This window comes from Nicotiana tabacum, chromosome 15 (assembly GCF_000715075.1).
Source record: "Nicotiana tabacum cultivar K326 chromosome 15, ASM71507v2, whole genome shotgun sequence".
NCBI classification, from domain to species: Eukaryota; Viridiplantae; Streptophyta; class Magnoliopsida; order Solanales; family Solanaceae; genus Nicotiana; species Nicotiana tabacum.
In genome coordinates, this window is record NC_134094.1 from 32887866 (window position 1) to 32911122 (window position 23257).

General features: G+C 36.4%; 1 protein-coding gene across 2 annotated transcripts; it reads left to right on the plus strand.

Annotated features, from left to right (window-relative positions):
- The first annotated feature begins 7331 nt into the window (after positions 1-7331).
- LOC107793301 (uncharacterized) lies at positions 7332-14766 on the plus strand. Of its 2 annotated transcripts, none has more exons than XM_016615632.2 (6): positions 7332-7735; positions 8618-8803; positions 9361-9477; positions 9562-9711; positions 13749-13807; positions 14285-14766. In XM_016615632.2, exons 1-6 carry the CDS (start codon positions 7559-7561, stop codon positions 14418-14420), a joined length of 825 nt encoding a protein of 274 aa, XP_016471118.1. In that variant the 5' UTR covers positions 7332-7558; the 3' UTR covers positions 14421-14766. The 2 variants fall into 2 exon arrangements, with proteins under 2 accessions (XP_016471118.1, XP_016471119.1); XM_016615633.2 differs by having other exon boundaries at positions 7596-7735; positions 8589-8803.
- Positions 14767-23257: the final 8491 nt, after the last annotated feature.

The window sequence follows — 23257 nt, forward strand, 5'->3', positions numbered from 1 at the left end:
ATGTACAAAGTTTGGCCAAGCTTTTGGGAGGCACTTTTTAGTAAACTAGTCTCAGGGTATGCATTTTTGCACGTGTTGCCATATTAATGAATATAAAGTTTTTTAAAAATAATTTAAATATAACTAAATAATGTATATTTGACGTGCAATTGCCGTGCCATTTCAAGTGTATTTCTAGAATTTAATGTTGTCTTTAAGATTATAATGATGGTAGTAGTGAAAATTTATAGCTAATATAGTATTATTTAAATGTGCATTTACATTTTGTACGTAAATTCTATATATATAAGGTGTAATTGATTTAGAGGGTAAAGGAAATATTATTGTATACCTAGATAATCAAATTAATATAATATTCGGCAAAATATAACCACAACAATAAGACAATATTACTTCGGAATGGGGCACCATTTACGCTTTCCTTCGAGCTTGCATTTTAATTATTTTGACTCTTAATATTACAGTATAAGTGACTAGGGGTGTTCGTCGGTCGGTACGGTACGGTATTTAGATATTTCGGTTCGGTATTCGGTTTTTTAAAATGCTATACCAATACCGTACCTAATTAAATTCGGTATGGTTCGGTTTTTCTCCTTTCGATTTCGATTTATTCGGTTCGGTAACTTCGGTTTATTCGGTTTGAATACTAACTAGTATGTAGAGTCAGAGACTGTAATATTCTTAATTAAAGTACTCAAAAGTACAAAACTAAAAACATTTGTTGACAAAAGTTTTGTACAAAACTAGCAAATATCAACTTAGAGAGAGAAAAATATACATAAAAGAATAAAATTGATCAATAGAAATATCTTGTTACTTGCTTAGAGTTAATTGATGAACTTAGAGAATAAAGGAAAGTTAAATTTTAGATTTTTATATTTATGTTATAACTAATAATATGTGTATTGTGTAATATAATATATATTTCGGTACGGTATCGATATTTCGGTATTTCATCTTAAAATACCAAATACCATACCTAATACCAATTTTTTTTTAAATTAAACCAAATACCATACCGAATACCAAAATATCGAATACCAAATACCAAATTTTTCGATTTCAGTACGGTAATTCGGTATTTACCAAATTTTACTCGTATGATGAATTTAGAAAACCTAAATCAGTTCTTTTGCTAATTAGTTAATTTAAATTCTTAATAATTTATTCTCAATATTAAAGAAATCAAGTTATTTTGTTGATTCAAGTTCTTAATATTAGTCCATCAATTTTTTTAAATATTTAAGCATAATTATAATTTTGTCTAATAAGAATCTTATTTTCAAAGAGTAAAATATTGATGAACATTTCAGTTTCGAATCGTTTAGTGGGATGGTTAACTTTTGCCAATCATCTCTCTCTTATTGTTAAATATTTTTTCTGTTATTTGTTCTAAGTGTTGAATCTAATTTTTAAATATTTATTTACTCTAAAAAATGGATAACAATTAAATTTATATGTGGTTTTAAGGATATGCGGATTAATTCAATACAAATGATAAATTACGTTAGATTAAACAGATAAAGGACATAATAAATTATAAAACCAATTAAGGGGAGTGATTTCGGGCTCAGTAATAACTTTAATGAAATGCCTGCCTTCGATCCGGGCTCACGATAATAAAGAACAAATAAACAAAAGTAAGAACTATAAATAACAGAGAAAATAAGAGTATATTGTCTTGATATGCGTGTTATAATGATTCCTAATGAATAGTTAGACTCCCGTTTATATAGTCAAAATCTTCCGTTTTACTAATCACTAATTTTCTGTCGATATGTGCCGAGATTCACGCTGTGACATCCGGCTAGGCACGGATATCACGACCCTTTGTTTGTCGTGCTCGATTATCAGGTAATGCTCTCCGAAGTTTTGGTGTTTCGCATCGGACCTGGGGGACATGGCCCCCATTCTTCTAAGGGCAGGTATTTTGTTCGGACCCCGACTTGAGGGGCTTCTTGCCCCGATTCTGGTTCTTTACAGGCACATCTCTACTCTGTTTACTTTATTGAGAACCGAGGCGCCCAAAGGCCTCGGTTTCACCTGTATACAAATAGTCCCATCGTTTCTCGGAGAGGAAGTTTAAAGAAACGACGAGAAACGACATATGCACTTCGATTCCTTTTTCAATACGTCGTGACAGAAATGACAAAGAATCCAAAATGTCCAGTCAATCGTGTCATTTTGACTCCAAACACGTGTTAGCCATCGGCATGTCATCCCTGAATGCGAAACGACGCAAAACCTCTATAAATACTTCCCCCCTTCGTTCATTTTTTACCTTTTGACCAAGCTTCTACCTTTGAGTCTTCAAGATATCACTACCCTTCTTCATACTCTTATATTTTTACCTTTGTTCTTCAAGATTTTTCAGTAAGTTGCAAGTTTTTACCTAATTTTTACCCAAATCAGCGCACTTGACCTTTCACCTTTCCACCTTTCTTCATATTTCTCAAGCTTTTTCAAGATAATAAAACAATGGCAAAAACCTCCAAGTCTGTTCCCCAACAAGTCGCTTCTTCTTCCTCACAACCGTCCGCTGAAATCGATGAGATCACTCCCGATGTGGTCTTTCTCGAGAGGTCCGCTCATGGCGCGACTACCGATGAACTGGTTACCGAGCCTTCCTTGAACATATTCGTCCCCGGGGGTTGCTTGGTTGTCGATGACTTTAAGGTTGAGAAACCCTCATCGATGCAGGGCCGGTGTGAAGGAGTATCAAGATATATATGCTCCATTAACGAAGACGCCCTCCCAGCGGTCCGAGAGGACTGCAACTGGGTGGGTAAGGACGTAGTATTCCCCGGGCCTGCGGACGCCATCACTACCCACGTGGAGGGGTACCTAAATGTTTACACTTATCTCTTCACATTGGGCTCGGCGGACCCGATTATCTTGGATTTCTGTAAGAGGTACGAAGTGTGCCTCGGCCAAATCCACTCGTCGTTGTGGAGGATCGTGATCCTCCTTAGTTATTTCATGAATAAGACCGAGTTCCGTTGGTTCACATCGATCACCTACTCCGCCTATACAGTCCCCGAATGTTCTGAGGGGGACTAATAAAGCTCACACGCCGGGCCAGCTAAGCCTTTCTTGTATGTGAACTCTCCGGACACTCATTAATTCTCTAGACACTCGTTCTTCTCTCTAAATGCTTGAGTTGATTCTCCGATTAGTCTTTTATCAGTCTTCAATTTTTTGATTGCTTGATTTATATATCGGCTTACATGCAAGTTGTCTAGACAATATTTGCCATGTATCCTCTCCTGAATGGTACACATGTTAAGTTTATTTTTTACCAATATAAATAGTCCCCCACTTTTCGAGTAATTCTCGAGAATTTTTCAAGAAGTAGAAGATTTTTTGGCGGGAAAAAAGCCATGATCAATTCCCTTAATTGGCGAAAAAGATATCATAAGCATCATTCTTATCCCGAGATTAAAGTGACATAACCTGTGATTGAGACATCATACACAGTTTTAATTTAACGCTTAGGGCATGCGACAGACTTTGATTGACTATGACATTAACATCGATTTCCCAGGCGATGATAGCTTCATGAATTCTTGTACAACGGTTTCTAAGGTAATCATAGCTTTGTGACGTTTTTTGGAATGATAATTAAGAGATGAATTATTTTTTCCTATAAATATGAAACTCTATTCTTCTTTTTTTTACCCTTCACCTTTGCTGAATCTCCAATCTTCTGAAACTTTCAAAAAATCCTTCATCATATTCATAGCGTCTTATTCTAAAGTAATAGAATCTTAACCTTGACCTTCCATATTCGGAGCCTCTATTCCTCCAAGCCCTAATTATGTGAGATGTACCACCATCGTTGATGAGCTTCTGGACGAAGTTACATGCATGAAATAGAGAAATGGGAAGAAACCTAAAAATCCTTCTAGAGGGAAGAAAGCAAAATAGAAAGTTTAGCTTTCTGAACCGTTAGTTTCGGAAATCCTACCAAAACAAATGAATTTTGAGGTTGATCTCAACAAGTAGAACAAGACCGTAGGGTAAATTGGGAACCACAACTCTTACGTAAATAAATTATCATTTGTTATTAAGTTGAAATATCTTCTCCTTATTCGGGTTGAATGCTATTGCAACCAACAAACTGGTATCCTGGTTGCCCAGGAAGAGGAACATGTCACTAGTCGTTGTCTTAGTTTTTTTTTGTACACCTACCATTTTATTCTTGGGTTCATTCCGGTTATTGACCCTATTTGTTTGGAATTCTATTGGCATTTTAATATCTTCTTAGCCCAAGTTGGCCATGACATTTGGAGGTTGTAGCTTATTTCCAATTCTTGCCCAAGTTCACCACTCAGAGTTGGACCTCTACCGATGTCAGCTGCTCCCGGACGGTCTTCTTCTCCGAAGCCAACCAATCCATCTTTCCCTTCTAGATATCGGCCATGGCCTGAACCTCGTTCATTTCAGTTCGGAGTTGGTCGATCCGGTCAATCTTCTGATGAACCTGTGAGTTTTGGTCGTTAGTCGCCATGACTAAGTCTTCATTGCTAACTTCGAGAAACTTTACCTGTTCCAACAAGTCAACATGCTCCTTCTGAGCCGCATCCAACTCGGCCCGGAGACTCTTGACGACACCTTCGTGTTGCTCGTTAAGAAGCTTATATATGTCTCTCTTCTCGACAAGCTCCCTGACCTCAGCCTCAAGCTGGTTAACCTCAGCCTGGTACCGAGAAAGCTTTCATGATAGAGTACCGAGGCCTGCAAAAAGGTAAATGGAAGAAGACATGAGAAAATGAACTAAGTTAGAGGATGAAAGAGCGTAATGATGCCTTACCCAGTTCAGTGCCTGCTGTGCTTCGTTGAACAGGCATGGCACATCCACCTCATTCATTTTCGCCTGGTCTTATTCGGTTACCGGCACAGAGGTAGCTCGCTACTCCCACGAGAGCAGAAAGAACCCGGTCATCCTCACGGGACGGTGATGATTATCGACCTCTTTCGGCTGGGATCCATACTCGGGGCAGGAAACCGGTTAATTAGCTTTGGGCTCGACTTCAGCCCGCTGACCTCAGAAGACGGATCCTTTCTCGGCACCTCCCGGTCGCCCAACACGAAAAGGTCATCCAAGACGGACGAGTCCACGCCATCAAGAAGGAACGAAGGGGATCGTCCACGCCATGAGCACCTTCGTTAGACCTCTTTTTCCCTGCTCGGGCCTCCTCGAGCATGGACTTGGTATAAAAAGGTGACCCTGAAATATCTAGTACACCAGGTGCCTCATTCGGGGCGTGGTCGGCATCCCGGAAAGTCTCGGCCCCGGTCTCCTCATCGACCTCCCAGGTCTGAGGGAGGTCAGCTTCATGGATCTCCTCTTCAACAACTGCTTGTTCTTTGGGGGAGGTCGGCTCACGGGGCACAAAAATATCATCTTCCTCAGGCTTATCTCTGAGCCGAAAAAGCAAGTCCGAGTCGGGTGCTCGAGAGTAAGAACGTTCCTTTGGTTTACGAGCCAACATTCTCTTTGGTTTCTTCTTATCTGAGTTCGGGGAGTCCGGAGCCTTCCTTTTCTTCTTTTCTCCTACTGCAACCTCGAGCTACCCAAAGCGGAGGGGTCAACAGACGGATCCTCGTCCCCTACTGCCGGCCTAAGCTCAATGGTCTTTGGCAAACTCGAAAAGGAAAAAAATGAAGGAAAGAGGGTTAATACAATGCGAATGAGAGAACCAGATGTTACCTATTCGAGGAAGGGTCTTACTATGAGAACGTTCCTCCCAACAGCCCTCGAGAGTTCGTGCTATTTGCACTTGGAATAAGGTATCTATGAACAAATGCCCTTGATCCACTCCTTGAGCCGAGGGATGGCGTTTGTGACCCGAGCGACGACTGCACCAACACAAATACCAGAGAGAAAAAAGAAGATGAAGGTAAAATGGTGTTCAAAGGGAAACTATACTTACGAGATGCGTTCCACTTCTCGGGGAATGGCATGAGTTCCGGGGGAACCAATTCTTCGGTCTTCACCCGAACGAATCGTCCCTACCAGCCCCGAGCATGTTGACATGTTCCAAAATATTTGAGATTCACTATTTACTCGGCGGTTATAAGAGTTAGTATTAAATTAACCGCTACAAATCATTCTGATAGCTAAAATGAATGAGTAAAATGGTAGCGTGACCTAAAAAATGACAACTCAGATTTATCATTATAAAAACCAATATTTATTAATTTTAGGAGATCATATGATATTCTCGAAGTCTCAATCAACATCAGAAATCTTATTGTTCTTGACGAACTATTTTCTTTTCTTTTGGCAATTCATTGATTCTGTGACCAAGCTGTTGGTAAAATCAAGCTTTCGTCTACCTTCAAATAATAAACTTTCATCTCTCTTCATTTCGTCAATTTATGATTCTATTGCATATTTATCTTAATTGTTTAACTATTTTTGATTGAATCAATTACTTTTGGTGTACATTTATAAATTTAATTATTTTACCCTAATATTCAAATTTTAGGTTAAACATGCTTACTTAAATATTCTTATAAATATGACCTTTCACCACAACTACATTTATTGCTCCCGCCACATAATACAACTATCAGACTCCACCACACACTTCTCACCGTCAACTACCTTCACTACATACCACATTGTACATCCCATCTCTACTACCAACCACCAACAACAACCATCTCTATCACTAACCACCTCCACCTCCACCATCAACTATTACAAAATATCACCGTTGACCACCTTTAACGTCTCACCTCCATCTCCAGTCACCGCTAGACAACCGTTATCTCTTGCTACTATAGCGCAACGATTTTATCTTAAATAATAATAAAAACGAATAAAGCCTTAGAAATATTAGTAGAAGTGGAAAAAGAGAGAAAGTAAATTAAGAGATATGTGTAGTTTTTACCCATTAGCTTTTTCCAATTCATATTGAAGTAGAAAGAAATGATTTGCATCAATTTCCTAATTAGATGAAGAAGATAATGACTCCACGTGGCTTTCCTTGAAACCAAATATAAATGAGCTATTGGTCAAAAATCAGGTAAATTAAAATGGTAAAGCAAATTATAAGTTATCACTACGAGTAAATGCTATTATCTTACTTATTGCGAGTTTTAAGTGTAAATATCTTATTCTTTCTTGGGTTCTAAAATGTTTTTTTCTCTTTTGGGCTTGCAAGAGACTCGTCCAAGGATGTCACTCACCTTAGTTGACTACACTAAAGGGAGTTGAGGTAAGAAGTTTTAGAACAAAAAAAAAGAAAAAGAAACCCCATAAAGGAAGATTTTTTGTGTTAAGAAAACAGAGAAAAATAATGTACTAGTAAACCACAAACACAAAAGGGAATAATAAAAAGGATGTCCTTTTGTCCAAAGTTGTAAACCTATCATCTCTCACCTCACATGTCCGTGTGGAAGACGGAAAGAAAGGGGAAAAACTCAAAAAGGGCTTTGGATTTCAAGAAAAGGGGTTAGCAAAAAGTTGCCAAGAAAGTTCTGCTAGCAAAAGCCAATCAAATAGTTAAGTATTAGTTGTGGGCAAATCAAGAAAGCCTGAGAAAGAATGCTAACTTCTTCATTGAGGCTCCCCTTTTTGCCTCTTCCTCACTCCCGTCTTGCATTTTCCCCTTTGAATTTCAATAAAGTTGTTCACTTTAACAACCCCAATTGTCCCGTCAATTCTGTGTCATCTTCCAAAAGATTTGCTTCAACAAACTCATCTTCCCATGGACAGCAGACGGTATTACTACTACTTTTCTCTATGTGTTTATAGTTAAATGCATATATTGGGTTTTTCTTGTTGTAATTAAGCTCGAGATTGACTTTTGTGATAATTGGAAAATTGGGTTCTTGATAATTTGGTGTTTGATGGGAGAAAAACTCAAAGCTTTATTATTGGTCATATGTAATATGTTGTTCTGACTTGTCAAAAGAAAGTCATATGTTGTTCCCTAGTACTTTTTATTTTATTTTGGATAATATTGGCTTGAGATGAGTTTATATATTATAGAGTAACATGGTCAATGATGACTCATATAGCCGACCCCAACTTGCTTGGAACTGAGGTGTAGTTGTTGTTGTAGTCATATGTTGTTCTCCCTTTACTTGAAGTTTGTGGATGTACTGTTAGCTAGCTCTTGCTGCTGTATGCTAACTGTTGCAATACTCACTATTTGTTGTAGAAATTAAAACTTCCTTGTATCAGAAAGTCAAATGTTTGTGGATTTGAAACAGGCAATTATATGTTGTTTATCATGGTTGGTTATTGTCATTTGCTTAGGTTTGTGGCTTTTGTTAGCTAAGAAAGAAGATTCCCATTTCATCTAAATTTGTTGTCTTCTTTTTAGTTTCTACATCAAAACTGAGCTTATTCATTCCTGTTGTATTGGCATTTTGTTAAAGCGGAAAATAAGGTTGTTAGAGAAAGGCAACTTGATGATTAGAATGAAAGGATAAGCTTTAGTCTCAAATTGTGTTGCTGTTTTAGGCTGCATAAATATTCAGTAACAGCGCCAATCATACAAACTAGAGGTGGCTCTCATGATTATGCATTTTCATGCATCAGTTGGTTTTCACTTATGATTTACTGCCAGGGGCCTCTGTTTTCTATGTGCTGGTATAGTGGCCAGATGGAGAGGCTGAAAGCAACGATAAATTGAGGAATGAAAATGATTATGCAATTCAGATGTTTGGTTCTGATGACGAACTCAGCTCTCAGATTCCAACTCAAGCTCAGTCTGTTGTTGAAGGATCAGGATCAGTTTTGGTAACGGAGTATAAGCCAGTTCCAGATGTGGACTATCTGCAGGTTCGATGTGGTCTTTTACTTGGACGTTATGTTATACTTACCTGTATCGAATTGGAAATGTGATGAGATTTAAGAGTCTACTGTTTGAATAGTAATGATCCTTTGGATATTTATTACCTGAAAAAAGCTATCTCCCCTTTGGCATTTAACATTTCCTGTTAAGTAGATGAATCTGACAGATCAGATCAAAGTGCAAATATTTTCTACTAAGTCACGAGTTACTTGTAACAGTGGTCGGGTTATTATCTCTTTGATGTAATATTTTAGATTGAACTTAAGAAGAACATTTATTACTATTTCAATTTTGTTTTATTTTCTTATAATGAATCGTAAAATAATTTAACTTGACATGTTTAAGACGTAAGCTTCAAAAGTGCCTTTTCGAGAAAAAAAGTGGTTTTTTTTTCCAAAGTTGAGGTGTTTGGCCAATTCAATTGTTATTTTTAACCAACAAAATCTACTAGTTTGATGTTTCTTAATGTGTCGGTGAATGTACTTATCAACAATGGTGTATGAATGTGTAAATAAGAGATATATTGCTCCTTTCATGTTTTCAGGAGTTGTTAGCAATTCAACAACAAGGTCCAAGAAATATTGGCTTTTTTGGGACACGAAATATGGGATTTATGCATCAAGAACTTATTGAGATTTTAAGCTATGCCTTGGTCATTACGGTATGGTTCTCTTGTGTTAGTTGAAGGAGATAGTGATTAACGACTTTAAGCTTTTCAATGTTTTTTCTTCTTTTTTTTTCTCAGAAAAATCACATCTTTACTTCTGGAGCAGCAGGCACCAATGCTGCTGTCATTAGAGGTGCTCTTCGTGCTGAGAAACCAGAGCTGCTAACTGTGATATTGCCGCAAAGCTTGAAAAAACAACCTCCGGAAAGTCAGGAGCTGTTGTCTAAAGTAAATGCATTTACTTTCTTTTTGGTTGCATCTATTCATACAAATCGCGCTTCATTATGACAGAAATATCACTGATGGCTATCTTACCATTATCAAAGAAAAAAAGAAATGTCACTGATGGTATCACACAAAGCAATTTGCGAAAACGATATATTGTCTATCTTGATACTGTCATTGGAATGATTGTTTCCTCCCTTTTTAATAAACACAGTCATTGCACTGCTTCTCGTGGATATAGTTATCTTTAAAAAAAAGTCTTCCTCTTCTTTGGTGGGTTTTTGGTTAAATTGTTAGATGTAGAGGAGATGGTAAATCTCTTATCCATAATATTAACTTCTCACTTATCCCAAAAAATAAGTCTTTCTCCTTTTGTTTAATCCTTTCTTAAATAGAAGGAATCATTATTGAGAGCTGCTACCTCTGGTCTTTTCTATGACTGTATGTGCTTTTTAATAATCAAACTGTTGTGTACTGAAACATTTAGAGTCAATATCTCCTGGAATATTTTGTCTCAGAGGCTAAATTACTGAAACTGTTGACCTGAAAGCCGATGAGCATACTACTGTGCATCTTATCAAGCTGTTATATACACAAACGGCGCATGTATTTTTTTTTAAAATTTAGGTGCAAGCAGGAGCTGTAAAAATTAGCTGGAACAGATCCGGGGCCCCACACACCATTAGGTCTTCTAATTTTTGAAATGTACTTGTATGTCGTTATTGCTGAGAAAAACAAAAGAGGAGTTGCAAGAGCTAATTTCTGATGTATTTGGTTAGTGGAGCTAATTTCATAAATTCACCATACAATCACTATATCTCAATCTCAACCTATTTGGGTCGGTTGTATGCATCATTAGTTATGATTCGACTCTTTTTAGGCCCATTTCATTCCAATATAAATGATTTGACTTTAAAGAAAAATTAGGGGTTCTCTAAAGTCTAAAACTGTTTCTTTAACTCACTGTCTTATTCCTACACAAGTAATCAAGTTTCTTTGGCAAACGCCAGAAGTAGTGTAAGTATAACAACAACAATTAAGCCTTGTCCCGACTAGTTGGTATTGTATATATGATTCGTTTGCTTCCACTATGTTCTGTTCTTAGCTAAGTCCACATTGTTTTTAGGAGGTTAAAGGTCGACAACTACTCTCAACCTTATTAGAAAGAAGGTCTATGAGACAACTGCTCTCAATGTGATTATAGGTTTAACTTGTCGTCTCATCGTCTTTTATCACCTTCAATCATCATAGTGTCACACCTATGACGCGGTGCATATGGAGGTTTACATAAGACAAGGCCAAACCGCCGCAGACATTGTTCTTGCATTTTATCTTCTATGTGTTTTAGCACCCTCTGCTTGATGTAATCATTTCTGATTTTGTCTGATCTTTTATGACGACCACATCCATCTTACCACAGGCATTGTACAATATTCATCTCATGGATATATTGGGCGTTAAAGGCCCAACATTCAGTCACATTTGCATTGCTAGTCTTACAACTGTTTTGTAGAGTTTACTTTTTATTATGTTGAGGGTTTTCCCTTCCTATAGTACTTACGAAGTTCTTGTCTATTTTTGCCATTATCTTCTAATTCTATATGGTACATCTTCATCTATCATGCTATTTTCTTGGAAGTCTGAGCTTAGATATCCGAATCGTCTACAGTTTTGCATCATATTCCTATTTAATTTCACTTCACCTTCATTATTCTTATGGGGAACTAAACTTGCGGCGTCAATATTTTGTCTTACTTCTACTTGTCCTAAGAACCTTTCTCTTTAGAGTTCTTCTCCATCATTCCAACTTTTGGTTGAGTTCCTCACTAGTTTCTCCTATAAATTCAGTATCATCTAAAAATCACATTTCACCATGGAATCTTTTCTGATAACCGAGAAATCCCTGAGGGCCATTGGCATACGATTCGAAACTCGATAGACAATGAGTCTGTTCCTCTACCCTTCACTTAAATTCCAAGATTTTGTCTGCAGCTAGATTTGAACCCGTGACATGCGTCTTACCCACACGTCACGTGTTGTGCTATTACCTCACCATAACTGCATAAAAAAGTATATATTTGAGGCAAATCCTTAGTATACACCTGGGAAGCTCCTAAGTATCTTCTTATAGTGTTCTCACACTTGTAACTTTTCTTTTGTAAATATGTTTTATGAAACTTTTTATTTGATATCAACTCGTTTCTTCTTAAGCATACCACTAACAAACTATTTCTTGATGCTTTATTATATAATTTCTTTGAGTAAATGAATATCATGTGAAGATACTTTTCTTTCTACAAGTTTTCATCGATCATTGTAGCAAAATCTAGTATGTTGTGAACCAAGCAATATCAAACTATTTATCTATCACCCTTGTAATTGCCTCTATATCTATGTTCTACTCCATATTCATAGGACTCATAAGTTTATACTACGAAAGTTTGCAAACCTTTGAACATCTTTCACTCCCTCTATTCCATTTCATGTGGCACTCTTTCCTTTTTAGCCTATTCCGGAAAGAAAGATACATTTTATATCCGTAAACAATTTAACTTGATGTTTCAATTTTATCCTCAATGACATGCTTTTTTAGCTACAAATGACATGGCAGGTTTAAGATCACAAGTTTCAAGAGTCTTTCTTATTTTCTTAAACTCCATACCCGGTCAAATAAGTTCACATAAAATGTGTAACGGAGGGAGTATATATTAGTACCAAGGTACCCTTCTCTCCAATTATTTGGCAACTTCATTTTAGTTACAACTTTAACTTGAAATATTATTTGCAAATCAAGGTTTGTTTTACAATCTGGTCCATTATTTCACCTTCAACTTGAAATAGAGAATAACGTTTGAAAAGTTGATTTAAGGAGTATTTCAAGTGTAATAATGGTTTCACTCATAAAACTTCAACTTGAAAAAAGATATTCATGGCCAAACACAACTTCCAACTTCAAATACTCTTTATTTTCAATTTCAATCAAATATTGTCCAAACACCTAATATACATTGAAAAGCTTGGTTGCCATACTACTCCAGCCACTTCAAGAGCTTCCAAGTCTCTACTAGGGTACCATCCTACATGCTTTTCTACTCCAAAATTTTCATGGCATCCTTTACAAAGGGCAGCCCGGTGCACTAAGCTCCCGCTATGTGCGGGGTTCGGGGAAGTGCCGGATCACAAGGTTCTATTGTACGCAGCCTTACCCTGCATTTTTGCAAGCGGCTGTTTCCACAACTCGAACCCGTGACCTCCTGGTCACATGGCATCAACTTTACCAGTTACGCCAAGGCTCCCCTTCCATGGCATCCTTTACAGTAGAACTAATTTCTATGATTGTAGCTAAGATTTCTCTCTATCGTGGATGTATATGCCATCCTCGTCATTTGTGTTGAGTAATTGATCTATCTCGACATTATAAGTTGAACGCACGGTTTTCATTATTTAGTTGCCTTCCAATATAGAGCTAACACGTCATGTAAGTATATCACATCCTGATTTAAACTCAAAATCCAGTTGAATTAATTTCTCTAAGTTCAAACCAACCAACTTCAGTATCTTTATAACCCTAAGTTACGATTTGTCATCAAATAGCTTTATAATGGTTGAATGCTGAAAATTAAAATTTGCTTCTTCTGTTGCTCCTTTAGTGGACGCAAGTATTGGCAATCCAGAAGTTTTTGACAAAAGAAGGGGGTAAGCCGTCATTTCAACAATCTGAATGATGGAATTCAGAAATTATTAGTCTTTTCTAAATTTTATGTTTTGAGTAAAGAGGAAACATGTATGCTTAAGATGGTTTGTTAATATAACTGTTGATGAGTCCAAGTTTCAAGAGAGTAAGGAAGCGAGCTTCTTCTGCTTTAAACATTTGAGAATTACTCTATAGTGACTTCTGATTGAATGCACGGTTGAATTTTGTTTCCATCAGTCGTTTATAACACGGTAAGAAGAGTTCAATCTTCAGATTGATGGAACAGAGTAGGGTTATTATCCGTGCTTCCAACAAGATCATAATGTTGACTTGCTTGGATTTGCAGGTGAAACATGTGATAGAGAAACCTCACAATGACCATCTCTCACTGCTAGAAGCTAGCAGGTATGCAAAAGAGCATCCTTTTTCGACTAATTATCTCCATTTTCTAGTTGAACTAGTTCTCTTATATGTTTTAGAGAACATGAACATCTGATTTCCTCTACACTTATCTATTCAAACATTTGTATAGTGAACTTGTATTCTTTGCTTGGCAGAAACTGCTTTCTATGATATGAAGTTCCCTGACTTTGTGCACAAAAGTATAAAAAGTGACGTGCTAAACAATATAATCCTCATACGTCATAACATAGTTATATTATACCTTTTCGCCCTCAGATTTCCCTCAAAGTGGGCAACTAGTTTTGAAGGAGCTTTTTATCACCATAGTCCATACCAACAATTAACACAGATTGTATACCTATCCTTTAGTCTTGTAGAAATTGTTACAAGTTGTATATGTGGCTTTTTGAATTGGGTTGAGGTACTTCACTTCTTACCACTATTGGATTGGGTTATTCTGAATTGATTTTCCTGATGTAGGCTGTGTAACATGGACATCATTTCCCAAGTGCAACAAGTTATTTGCTTTGCGTTTCATGATAGCAGATTGCTTATGGAAACATGTCAAGAAGCCAAGAATCTTAGGAAGATTGTCACTCTCTTTTACTTGGACTAATGGATAACAACAACACTCTGTTCATAGATTCTTTGCTATTGAGTATTTTCTCTGTTGATTAAGAGGGAATATACACATGCTATGCCCGTGTATGGAAATTACTGCAATGCAGAAATATTCCAATTCATGCCATATTCATTTAATAGAGTAGATGTCTCGTCGACTACAACATGAGTTATAGATGTAAGGTTTTTAGCAAATGAGGTGCAATGCATCCTGTATTTCCACATATATCTTGCTCTAAATAGTTGAAGTATACATTTTGTGTTGCTTATGTAAAGAAAAGCTCATCTGTATGGAATATCAAATAAGGCCAATCTACCAAGTATAGATTTTTTTAGTATTACCTTGGTGGGAAAGTTATGGCCAGGTGATTTCTTCTCTTCTGCCTAAGCCTTGGTGGGAAGAGTTACTTTGTAAGCATAGGAGGTTGCAAGTATAGATAGAATAGTTGAGGTGCGCACAAGCTGATCTACACCATCGTTGTCCAAGAAAAAGAAATAACAAGATAGATTACGATGTTTAAAGTTAAAGGATACATTGTTGACTTTATCACCTAAAGTTTTGAGTAAACCAGGTTTAGCCTTCGCTAAAGTTTGTTTGCTTGAGTTGCAATCAGTTTCAAATGGTATCTCTTTTGTCTTGATTGTATCTCTATCTGTAGTAACCTAAAAAATTTGTCATGTCTATTTGCTTATTGGAGATTCTCAAGCCATCAGATCATGGTGCTTAAGAGCCTCTTTGGTTAAATAAACCTAGCTCTAAAACAGATGGAGATGGTGCCACCATATTTTATGTTCATTTTGTGACTAGGTTTCTACACTGAGTTTTATGCAAATTTCATTTTCTTCATCTTTTCAAACGGTACACTATCCCTATTTCTAACAGTATGTTGCCAGAAAATGGTCTTTTACAACTTTCTCTGGAATCAGCAACTCTTTTATTCTTTAATTACATATAAGGCCATTCTTTCTTGTGAGTTATGACCACCAGCAGCCAAAGGTGATAAGAATTAAGCCTTAATGTTTCTCATATTCTTTGAGTGATGCTCAAATGGAAAGTAAAGCGTTTGCAGAGAATTTACTAACACTTTGGGTGTGTTTGTGTAAGGCCCCGTAAAACTTTCTAATAGTTTAATATCTTAAAAGTGCACTAACGATATTTGCGAATAACGTTTTTGAGTGTTCAAGGAGACCTACTAAATCGAACACATTATTTGGTCATGGAAATGTATAAGAGAAATGATTTGGAGCATGTTGATGAAGTTTAGAAGTAAAAAGGGTTTGGTTGGAACAAGTTGGAAATGTTAAGTGGAACAGGGTGCCCTAAGTCGTGCATCCCTTAGACTTTAGACAAGTATAACTTTTTCAATATAAAAGTATTTTCCAATGAATTTTGATTCTACATTGTTGCAAGGCCTTTAATATTTCCTAAAAAGTTTAAGACCTTAAAGCACGCCTCGAGATCTCCACTTTTTGTTTTGCGTGCCATGGATGCCCACAGACGAGGGTGTCATCATGTAAATATGATTTCATACTTATATGAAGGTTTGGAAGTGAATTGTATAAGGACCGGTGAATTTCTACAACTAATTCGAGCTTAGGAATACAATTTAATTTAGACCCGAGCTACATGAGAACCGCTGAAGTGGATAAAGTTATTTGGATATCACCATAGCTATGATGTTTGAATATCATAATTAAGACATGCATAGTCTGGGAAAGTTCTAGGGGTTAATGTGATGCTCCGAAGAGATATGCTAATGATAAACCCATAGTCCACTCAAGAATGTGGAATATTAGGGATGGTAAATTCTTCAAACATGATAAAGCACATGATATGGTCAACGATCCTAGAAACTAAGGGAGAGAGAAAGGGATAAGAGTAAAGTTTCCCCATAGGGTTTTATATTTGTTCCAGTTTGATGACAATGGAACCCGAGAAGGCACTATAAAGTAAATGGGAAAGTCTTGTGAGTGTTCAGAATGAATTCATCATGGATTTGTGATTTAGTCGAAGTGCCAAGACACTAAGAAAGATGGAAGAGAGTGAGAAATAGATGTAATGCTATAATAACCCAAGAGTGCATTGGACTCGATAGAGAGCCTCTTAAGAATCTTAAAAGTAAGGAGGTGTTAAGTGATACATAGAAGGACAAACTTTCTCATGGATATCCCAACAAGTGCCGAGAGGCTTGCATGATGAATTCAAAACTAAAGGAAAGGGCCACGTAACATATGTAAGAGTGTAGAACTATTCACTAACTAGGAAGAATGAGGCATGAATTATTGGGAAAATCTATAAATTGAGGCGGTCATAGTTATTGCAAAAATAGCTCATACCAGCCTCGTGGACTTGCCTAGAGCACAAGTATTAATAGAAGGCATAATAAACAAATCGTAATGCAATCGACTTGGGAAGTACTGAATATGAATTAAGAGATGTAGAGGGAGTTCATGTCTCCATATTATAATGGAATATGAGACTAATAATGAAGTTGTGGTGGTGTGGTTAACTCAAGAAACTAGGCACAATGATACCACGAGTTCATGAGAGATAGACAAGTGTGTGACACAGTAAGGGTATCAACAATGCATTAAGGGAGAAATGGGATAGGAAATCATGTCCTCGTCATAGAGAAAAGATAGTACCAGCATCCCGGCTAGACCAAAGGGGTGATCTAAAAAAGGGAAAACAACACAACCTACCCAAAGGACAAGAAAAATGTTTGAAATGAGTTGCATAGGTAGTAGGAGAGGATGAATACTTGTTACAAATCAAGCATGATTAACATAATAGTTCTCAAGCTGCAATATAAGGCAATGTCATTGGTAGCTACAATACTAAGAATGAAGTGAGTTACTTATTGAGGATGGAATTAGGTGGACTAAGTATTAGACTCGAAAGGAAAACAAGAGTCGTTCTATGACAAATTTGTGAGGATCTCAAGTTTCAAAGGAAGCCCTATACAGATAAGTGACCCTTTCGAATAAAATATATGAATGATGTTGAGATGTGCTTTTAAGCTGTTAAAGAGTGACGAGGGTTCATAATAATATTCACAAAGGAAGTAAAGTGATTTCTTAAATCATAGTAGCCACATAAGAAGGAAAGAGAATGTGCTAAGAAAGGTCTCAGCACAATATTGCTTTACATTTGACTCGATGTCGTGTAGGCTAATGTTATGAGGGTGTGTGCACAAGCCAACCGATGTTATTCATTTTAATTAGAAGGTCCTATAAGAAACTCGTCAAGTAGAGTCCTTTATTGAAAATTTGGAGAAACAAGTTAAAAGTAGTAACCTAAGGTTGTAACTCGATTCAACAAAATTATTGTAGAACTCAATTCCTAAGAGGTTATATATAATAGAAATGTGATAAATATGTTCCATGAATGATGCGTCTTGTTCCAAAGTATGTACATGCAATATTTTTGTGACTCAATATCATGATAACATTATTTTTATGTTGTCTCTTTAATATAGAAGTCCGGATATGAAAAGGGAAGCTATATAGCATTCATAATGATAAAATTTAGTATATAGAATCACTATTGGGGCAATGAGTGGCTATATTTTGAGGAGTATAGGGCCAATGAAGGTAGAGTTTGAGAATTTTATCGTATATTGGGTTGTTGTCGCATTATGTGGTGCCTTGTATGGTAGGAGATGTAGATCTCCTATCAGATAATCTGAAGTTAGTGTATCAGAGTTGATAGAGCTAGACCTCATTCATTATGTTATAGCGGAAGTCAAGATTTTCAAGGAACGGTTGAAAAAGGCTAAAGGTCGCCAAAAGTCCTATTAGGATGTTCGACATAAAGATTTGGAGTTTGAGCAAAATGAATGGGTGTTTTTCAAAATTTTCTCCATGAAGACATTTTGTGATTTGTTAAGAAAGGTAAATTGATTCCAATAAGTATTGGGACTTATAAAATCTTGAAATAAATAGGCCAAGTAGGCTACGAGCTTGAATTACCTCAAGAGTTGTCCTCCATGCATCCCATGTTTCATGTGTCCCTGCTGAAGCAAGTGATTAGGGACTTGTCATTGATTGTCCATGTAGAGAATGTTGAAATTAATAAAGGGTTGACCTATGAAGAGGTTCCTTTTTTCATCCTTGATAGACAAGTTCGAAAGCTGAGAACCAAGGAAGTGGCATCCGCCAAGGTGTTATGGCAGAACCAACATGTGAAAGAAATGACTTAGGAGGAGGAAAAAGATGTGAAGATGAGATATTCTCACTTATTTTTAGAACAAGTAATAGTATGTAAATACTATTGGAAGCTCTTTTCTTTCGGGTATTATGTTTTATGCTCATGTATATGCGCCTCCATGGCTTGGAGCAGTTATGTAAGTTAATAACAATGAAATGGCAAGAAATGGTGTGTTTAGTGCTATGTATACTTATGGTGCCTTGTATGGCATGTGGATATATTTCTTTCGTTGGTTTATATGGCTCCATGACAGGTGGATAGACCAATATACAAATAAGACTCTACCAATTGTTTTTAAAATTTAAAGAGTTAGTTAAATTTTTGAAGAACTAAGGCTCGAGGGTGACTAAGATGATGGATCAGAGGCAAGGAGGATGACTCTGTACTTAGCACAGAATTGTGAGGTCTCAGGGATTTGATTAAGGTTTGAGAACCTAAAGGTGATGAATAAGTTGAAAGAAAATTTAAGTATTCGCTCTAAGGACGAACAAGGCTAAGATCCAACATCCGAGGATGAATATTCCCAAGTGAGGAAGAATGTAAGGCCCCGTAAAACTTTCTAATGGTTTAATATCTTAAAAGTGAACCAAAGATATTTGCGAATAATATTTTTGAGTATCCAAGGAGACCTGCTAAATCGAACACATTATTTGGTCACTGAAATGTATGAAAGAAGTGATTTGGAGCATGTTGATGAAGTTTAGAAGTAAAAAGGGTTTGGTTGGAACGAGTTGGAAATGTTAAGTGGAACATGGTGCCCTAAGTTGTGCATCCCTTGAATTTAGACAAGTATAACTCTTTCAATATAAAAGTATTTTCCAATTAGTTTTGATTCTACATTGTTGTAAGGCCCTTAATATTTTCTAAAAAGTTTAAGACCTTAAAGCACGCCTCGAGATCTCCACTTTTTGTTTTGCGTGCCATGGATGCCCACGGACGGGGGTGTCATCATGTAAATATGATTTCATACTTATATGAAGGTTTGGAAGTAAATTATGTAAGGACCGGTGAATTTCTACAGCTAATTCGAGCTTAGGAATACAATTTAATTTAGACCCGAACTACATGAGAACCGCTGAAGTGGATAAAGTTATTTGGATACTTGGGGATAATTATTTTATTAATCTTTATGTGTTGGATTAATGGAAAATACTTGGATATTAATTTAAAAGCAATAACACTAAAGAAAATATAGTGAACTATCTCCCCATAGCGGAACTATAGCACAAGAGAGAAACAAAAATTAGAAAACCAGTGAGCTAAAGCCTTATAGCACAGCTATAGCACCAGTGAAAAAATACTGTACATGGACCTATTAATACATGAGCGAGGAGAGAGAAAAATAAAAGAATTTCAAGACTATGACTTTTCTCTCTATCATCCATCCGGCCAAGGCTTCCAATACACACTTAAAGTGAGTTTTTAAGTATGTTTTTATGATGATTTCACTTCTCAATCACTAGTTACAACAAGGTTTTGTATTGAATTTCATAGGATTTCTTCAAAATCTCAAGAACACCCCAAAAATTGGCTTTCAAGATTTGGTCTACGAGAGGTATTCTTTCACCCTTAAACCTACATGCATGGATTATTAGTGAATATCTTAGCAAACAATAAGTATTGGCACTTATTGGATGGTGATTGGAAGCCATAAATACTTAACCTAGATTATTAGGTGTTGTAAAGATTTTGTAATGAGTTAATTAGTGAAATTTGGTAGATATAAGTTCATTGATGATTATAATGGTGCTAGGGAAGGCATTTAGTAGTCAAAGGATGTTGTATTATATCTTGTTAGTGGAAAGGAGGGATTGTTGGATGAAGAAACACCATTACTAGAGGTAGTAGAATACTATGTACTCTAGGTATTTGATAAAATGCCAAAATAACAAAAAACCTAGATATTTTTACTAATATTAGTCCAATTGAATTATGTTGATGTAGATTGAAGTTGTAAGAGTCGTGGAGAGTTTTAGTATCACTAAATAGCTCCATCTAGGTATGTTTTCTAAACTTATCTTGTAGAATCGAATTCTATGATGTTCTCTTATCTTGTATGTTCATACTTCTTATGTTCCGAGTCATTCCTAATAAATCGAGTTATTCCAAATAAGCATTGTGTTGAAAGTTATATATATTTAAAAAGTGTTCCAATTGCTCCTATCACATTATGCTCTCATTCGGGAATGTATTCAAGTATGACTAATGTATCAAAATGTTATGACTAAAATTCATGTTTAAATTGCAAATTTATTATGCTTTATTTTGGAAGGAAAAGTCAAAGTGTTTGCGATTCCTATTTCTCATATACATATTTAAAGTTTTGATTTCAAAATGCTCTTATTGCTGATAACCTATAATGATACTTGAAAATTAAAGAAGAGAGTATGGATATAAAATGCGGCCAATGTGCCAAGAGTAAAAATTACACTTGCTGCCAATAGTGCCAATAAAATAAAAGGAAGTGTGAAGACTATGAAATGAGTTGTAAATCCTTTTATATAATAAATATTTTGGGAGTATCAGTTAGTCACCGATGAGGGGTAGGTTGAAACAACCTAAACCTGAAATTACACGTTTCGGTGTAGGAGTGATTGAGGAGTAAATCCTTGTGATTGATGTGTTGAAATTATTCCCCTTAATTGGGATAAGGTTGATGTGTTGAAATTATTTTCTTTAATTGGGATGAGGTTGATGTGTTGAAATTATTTCCCTTAATTGGGATGAGGTTGATGTGTTGAAATTATTCCTCTTAATTGGGATGAGATGATTGCTAGTGAAATATGATGTCGACCCACACGATATTGTGGTGAGACGTCTTAGCCGATCGGCCAGAGATCGGACGCCATGTCACACACATGATGGTGTTGTGTTTTGATGTCGAGCCTCATGCTTAGGGGTGAGACAGCTTAGCCGGTTAGGCCGAGATTGGATTCCGTGCTATAAGCATGTATTGTATGGGTATTAAAGATCTCCCAACTTAAAAATATTGATTTTTCTCTTAACTTGACACTTAAATATTATTTGAGGCTCTCATTGACTTCATATATCTCTCCTTTTATGCCGTTACTCTATTCCGTGAGAGAGTATTTTTGTGATGACCCGATAGGTCATTTATATATTTAACCCTCAATTCTATGTCTTGAAACCACGAATAGCTCTGTTTAACCTTCCTCGATTTGCATGTGTAGTCCGTATCTTTTTTCGGAAAGCTTTTATGTAAACATTTGATGAAAATGTGAAATCGTGCCTTAAAACGTATTTGAGTTGACTTCGATCAACGCTTTGAGTAAACAGACCCGGATCAGTATTTTTTCGATTTTGGTGGGTCAGTATCATGATTTGGAACTTGGGAATATACCCAGAATCAAATTCGAAAGTCCCTAACTCGAATTATCATAATTTATTGAAAACTAGAAGCTTAAACACTTAAAGAATTAATAAGTTTGACCGAAATTTGAATTTATTTCTATCGGGTCCGAATTTTAGTTCCAAAACTTGGTATAGGTTCATTACTATATTAATGACTTGTCTGCAAAATTTGGTGCAAAACGGATTTGATTTGACGTGATTCGGTCGTCCGGTAGAAAAATTGAAAGTTCTTAAGTTTCATAGAAAATTTTATTCATTTTGGTGTCCGATTCGTAGTTTTAGGTGTTATTTTAGTATTTTGATCGCGTGAACGAGTTCGTATGATATTTTTGGACTTGCGTACATATTTAGGAGGGCTCAGGTGAGTTTTGGATAGGCTTCAGAGAGGTTTTAGACTTAGAATCATAGCTGGTGCATGTGTGTTCTAGTGTTGTCTGTAGACCTCGCATTTGCGAGATCTAGCTTGCAAATGCGAGCCTCACAACATCGCATTTGCGAGCATGGGCTGGGGACTGGTTTCTCACATTTGCGATAGTCTCAAGTTCGCAATTTCGAACAAATTGTTCGCATTTGTGATGGCAACAGAGGTGTGAAACCTTCGCATTTGCGAAGACTTTTTCGCATTTGCGGGGTTCGCAATTACAACATCCACGCCTGATCAAAAGCTGAGAAAAACGGGATTTTAGCTCATTCTTCCAAATTCTCAACCCTAAACACTGTAGAGGCGATTTTACCAAGAGATCTTCTTCCTAAATTCATTGGTATGCGACTCTAATCTACTTTATTTCAATTATCCATTACCTTCCATAAGATTTCAACCTTAAATCTAGGTTTTCCATGAAAGAACTTAGGGATTTGGGTATAATTAGGGAATTTTATAAAATTGGGATTTAGACCTCGAATTGAGGTTGGATTTCGAATTGAATTGTATAACCGGGCTAGGGAGTGAATGAGTGATCGGGTTTTGGTCAGAACCTCGGATTTTGACCAAGCGGGCTTGGGGTTAACTTTTATTGACTTTTTCAATAATGATCTAAATTGAACCTCTTTTATTCGTGAGTAGTTTCTAAAGCATAATTTGAATCTTTTGGTTAATAATTTGGTAGATTTTGTTGGTTTGGAGGCTTGTTCGAAAGGCAAGGTTGTGATTGAATTTTGAGTGGATTGCGGAATGAGGTAAGTGTTGGGTCTAACCTTGACTTGAGGGAATTAGGAACCCTTGATGCTGTGCGCTATGTGAATTTCATTAG

Bases quoted from the DNA above. Each gene is read 5' to 3' on its own strand.
- LOC107793301 (XM_016615632.2), top strand. From the start codon at position 7,559: ATGCTAACTTCTTCATTGAGGCTCCCCTTTTTGCCTCTTCCTCACTCC. The intron at 7,736-8,617 runs GTATTACTACTA...GTGCTGGTATAG, and splicing joins CTTCCCATGGACAGCAGACG to TGGCCAGATGGAGAGGCTGA. The intron at 9,712-13,748 runs GTAAATGCATTT...TTGGATTTGCAG, and splicing joins GTCAGGAGCTGTTGTCTAAA to GTGAAACATGTGATAGAGAA.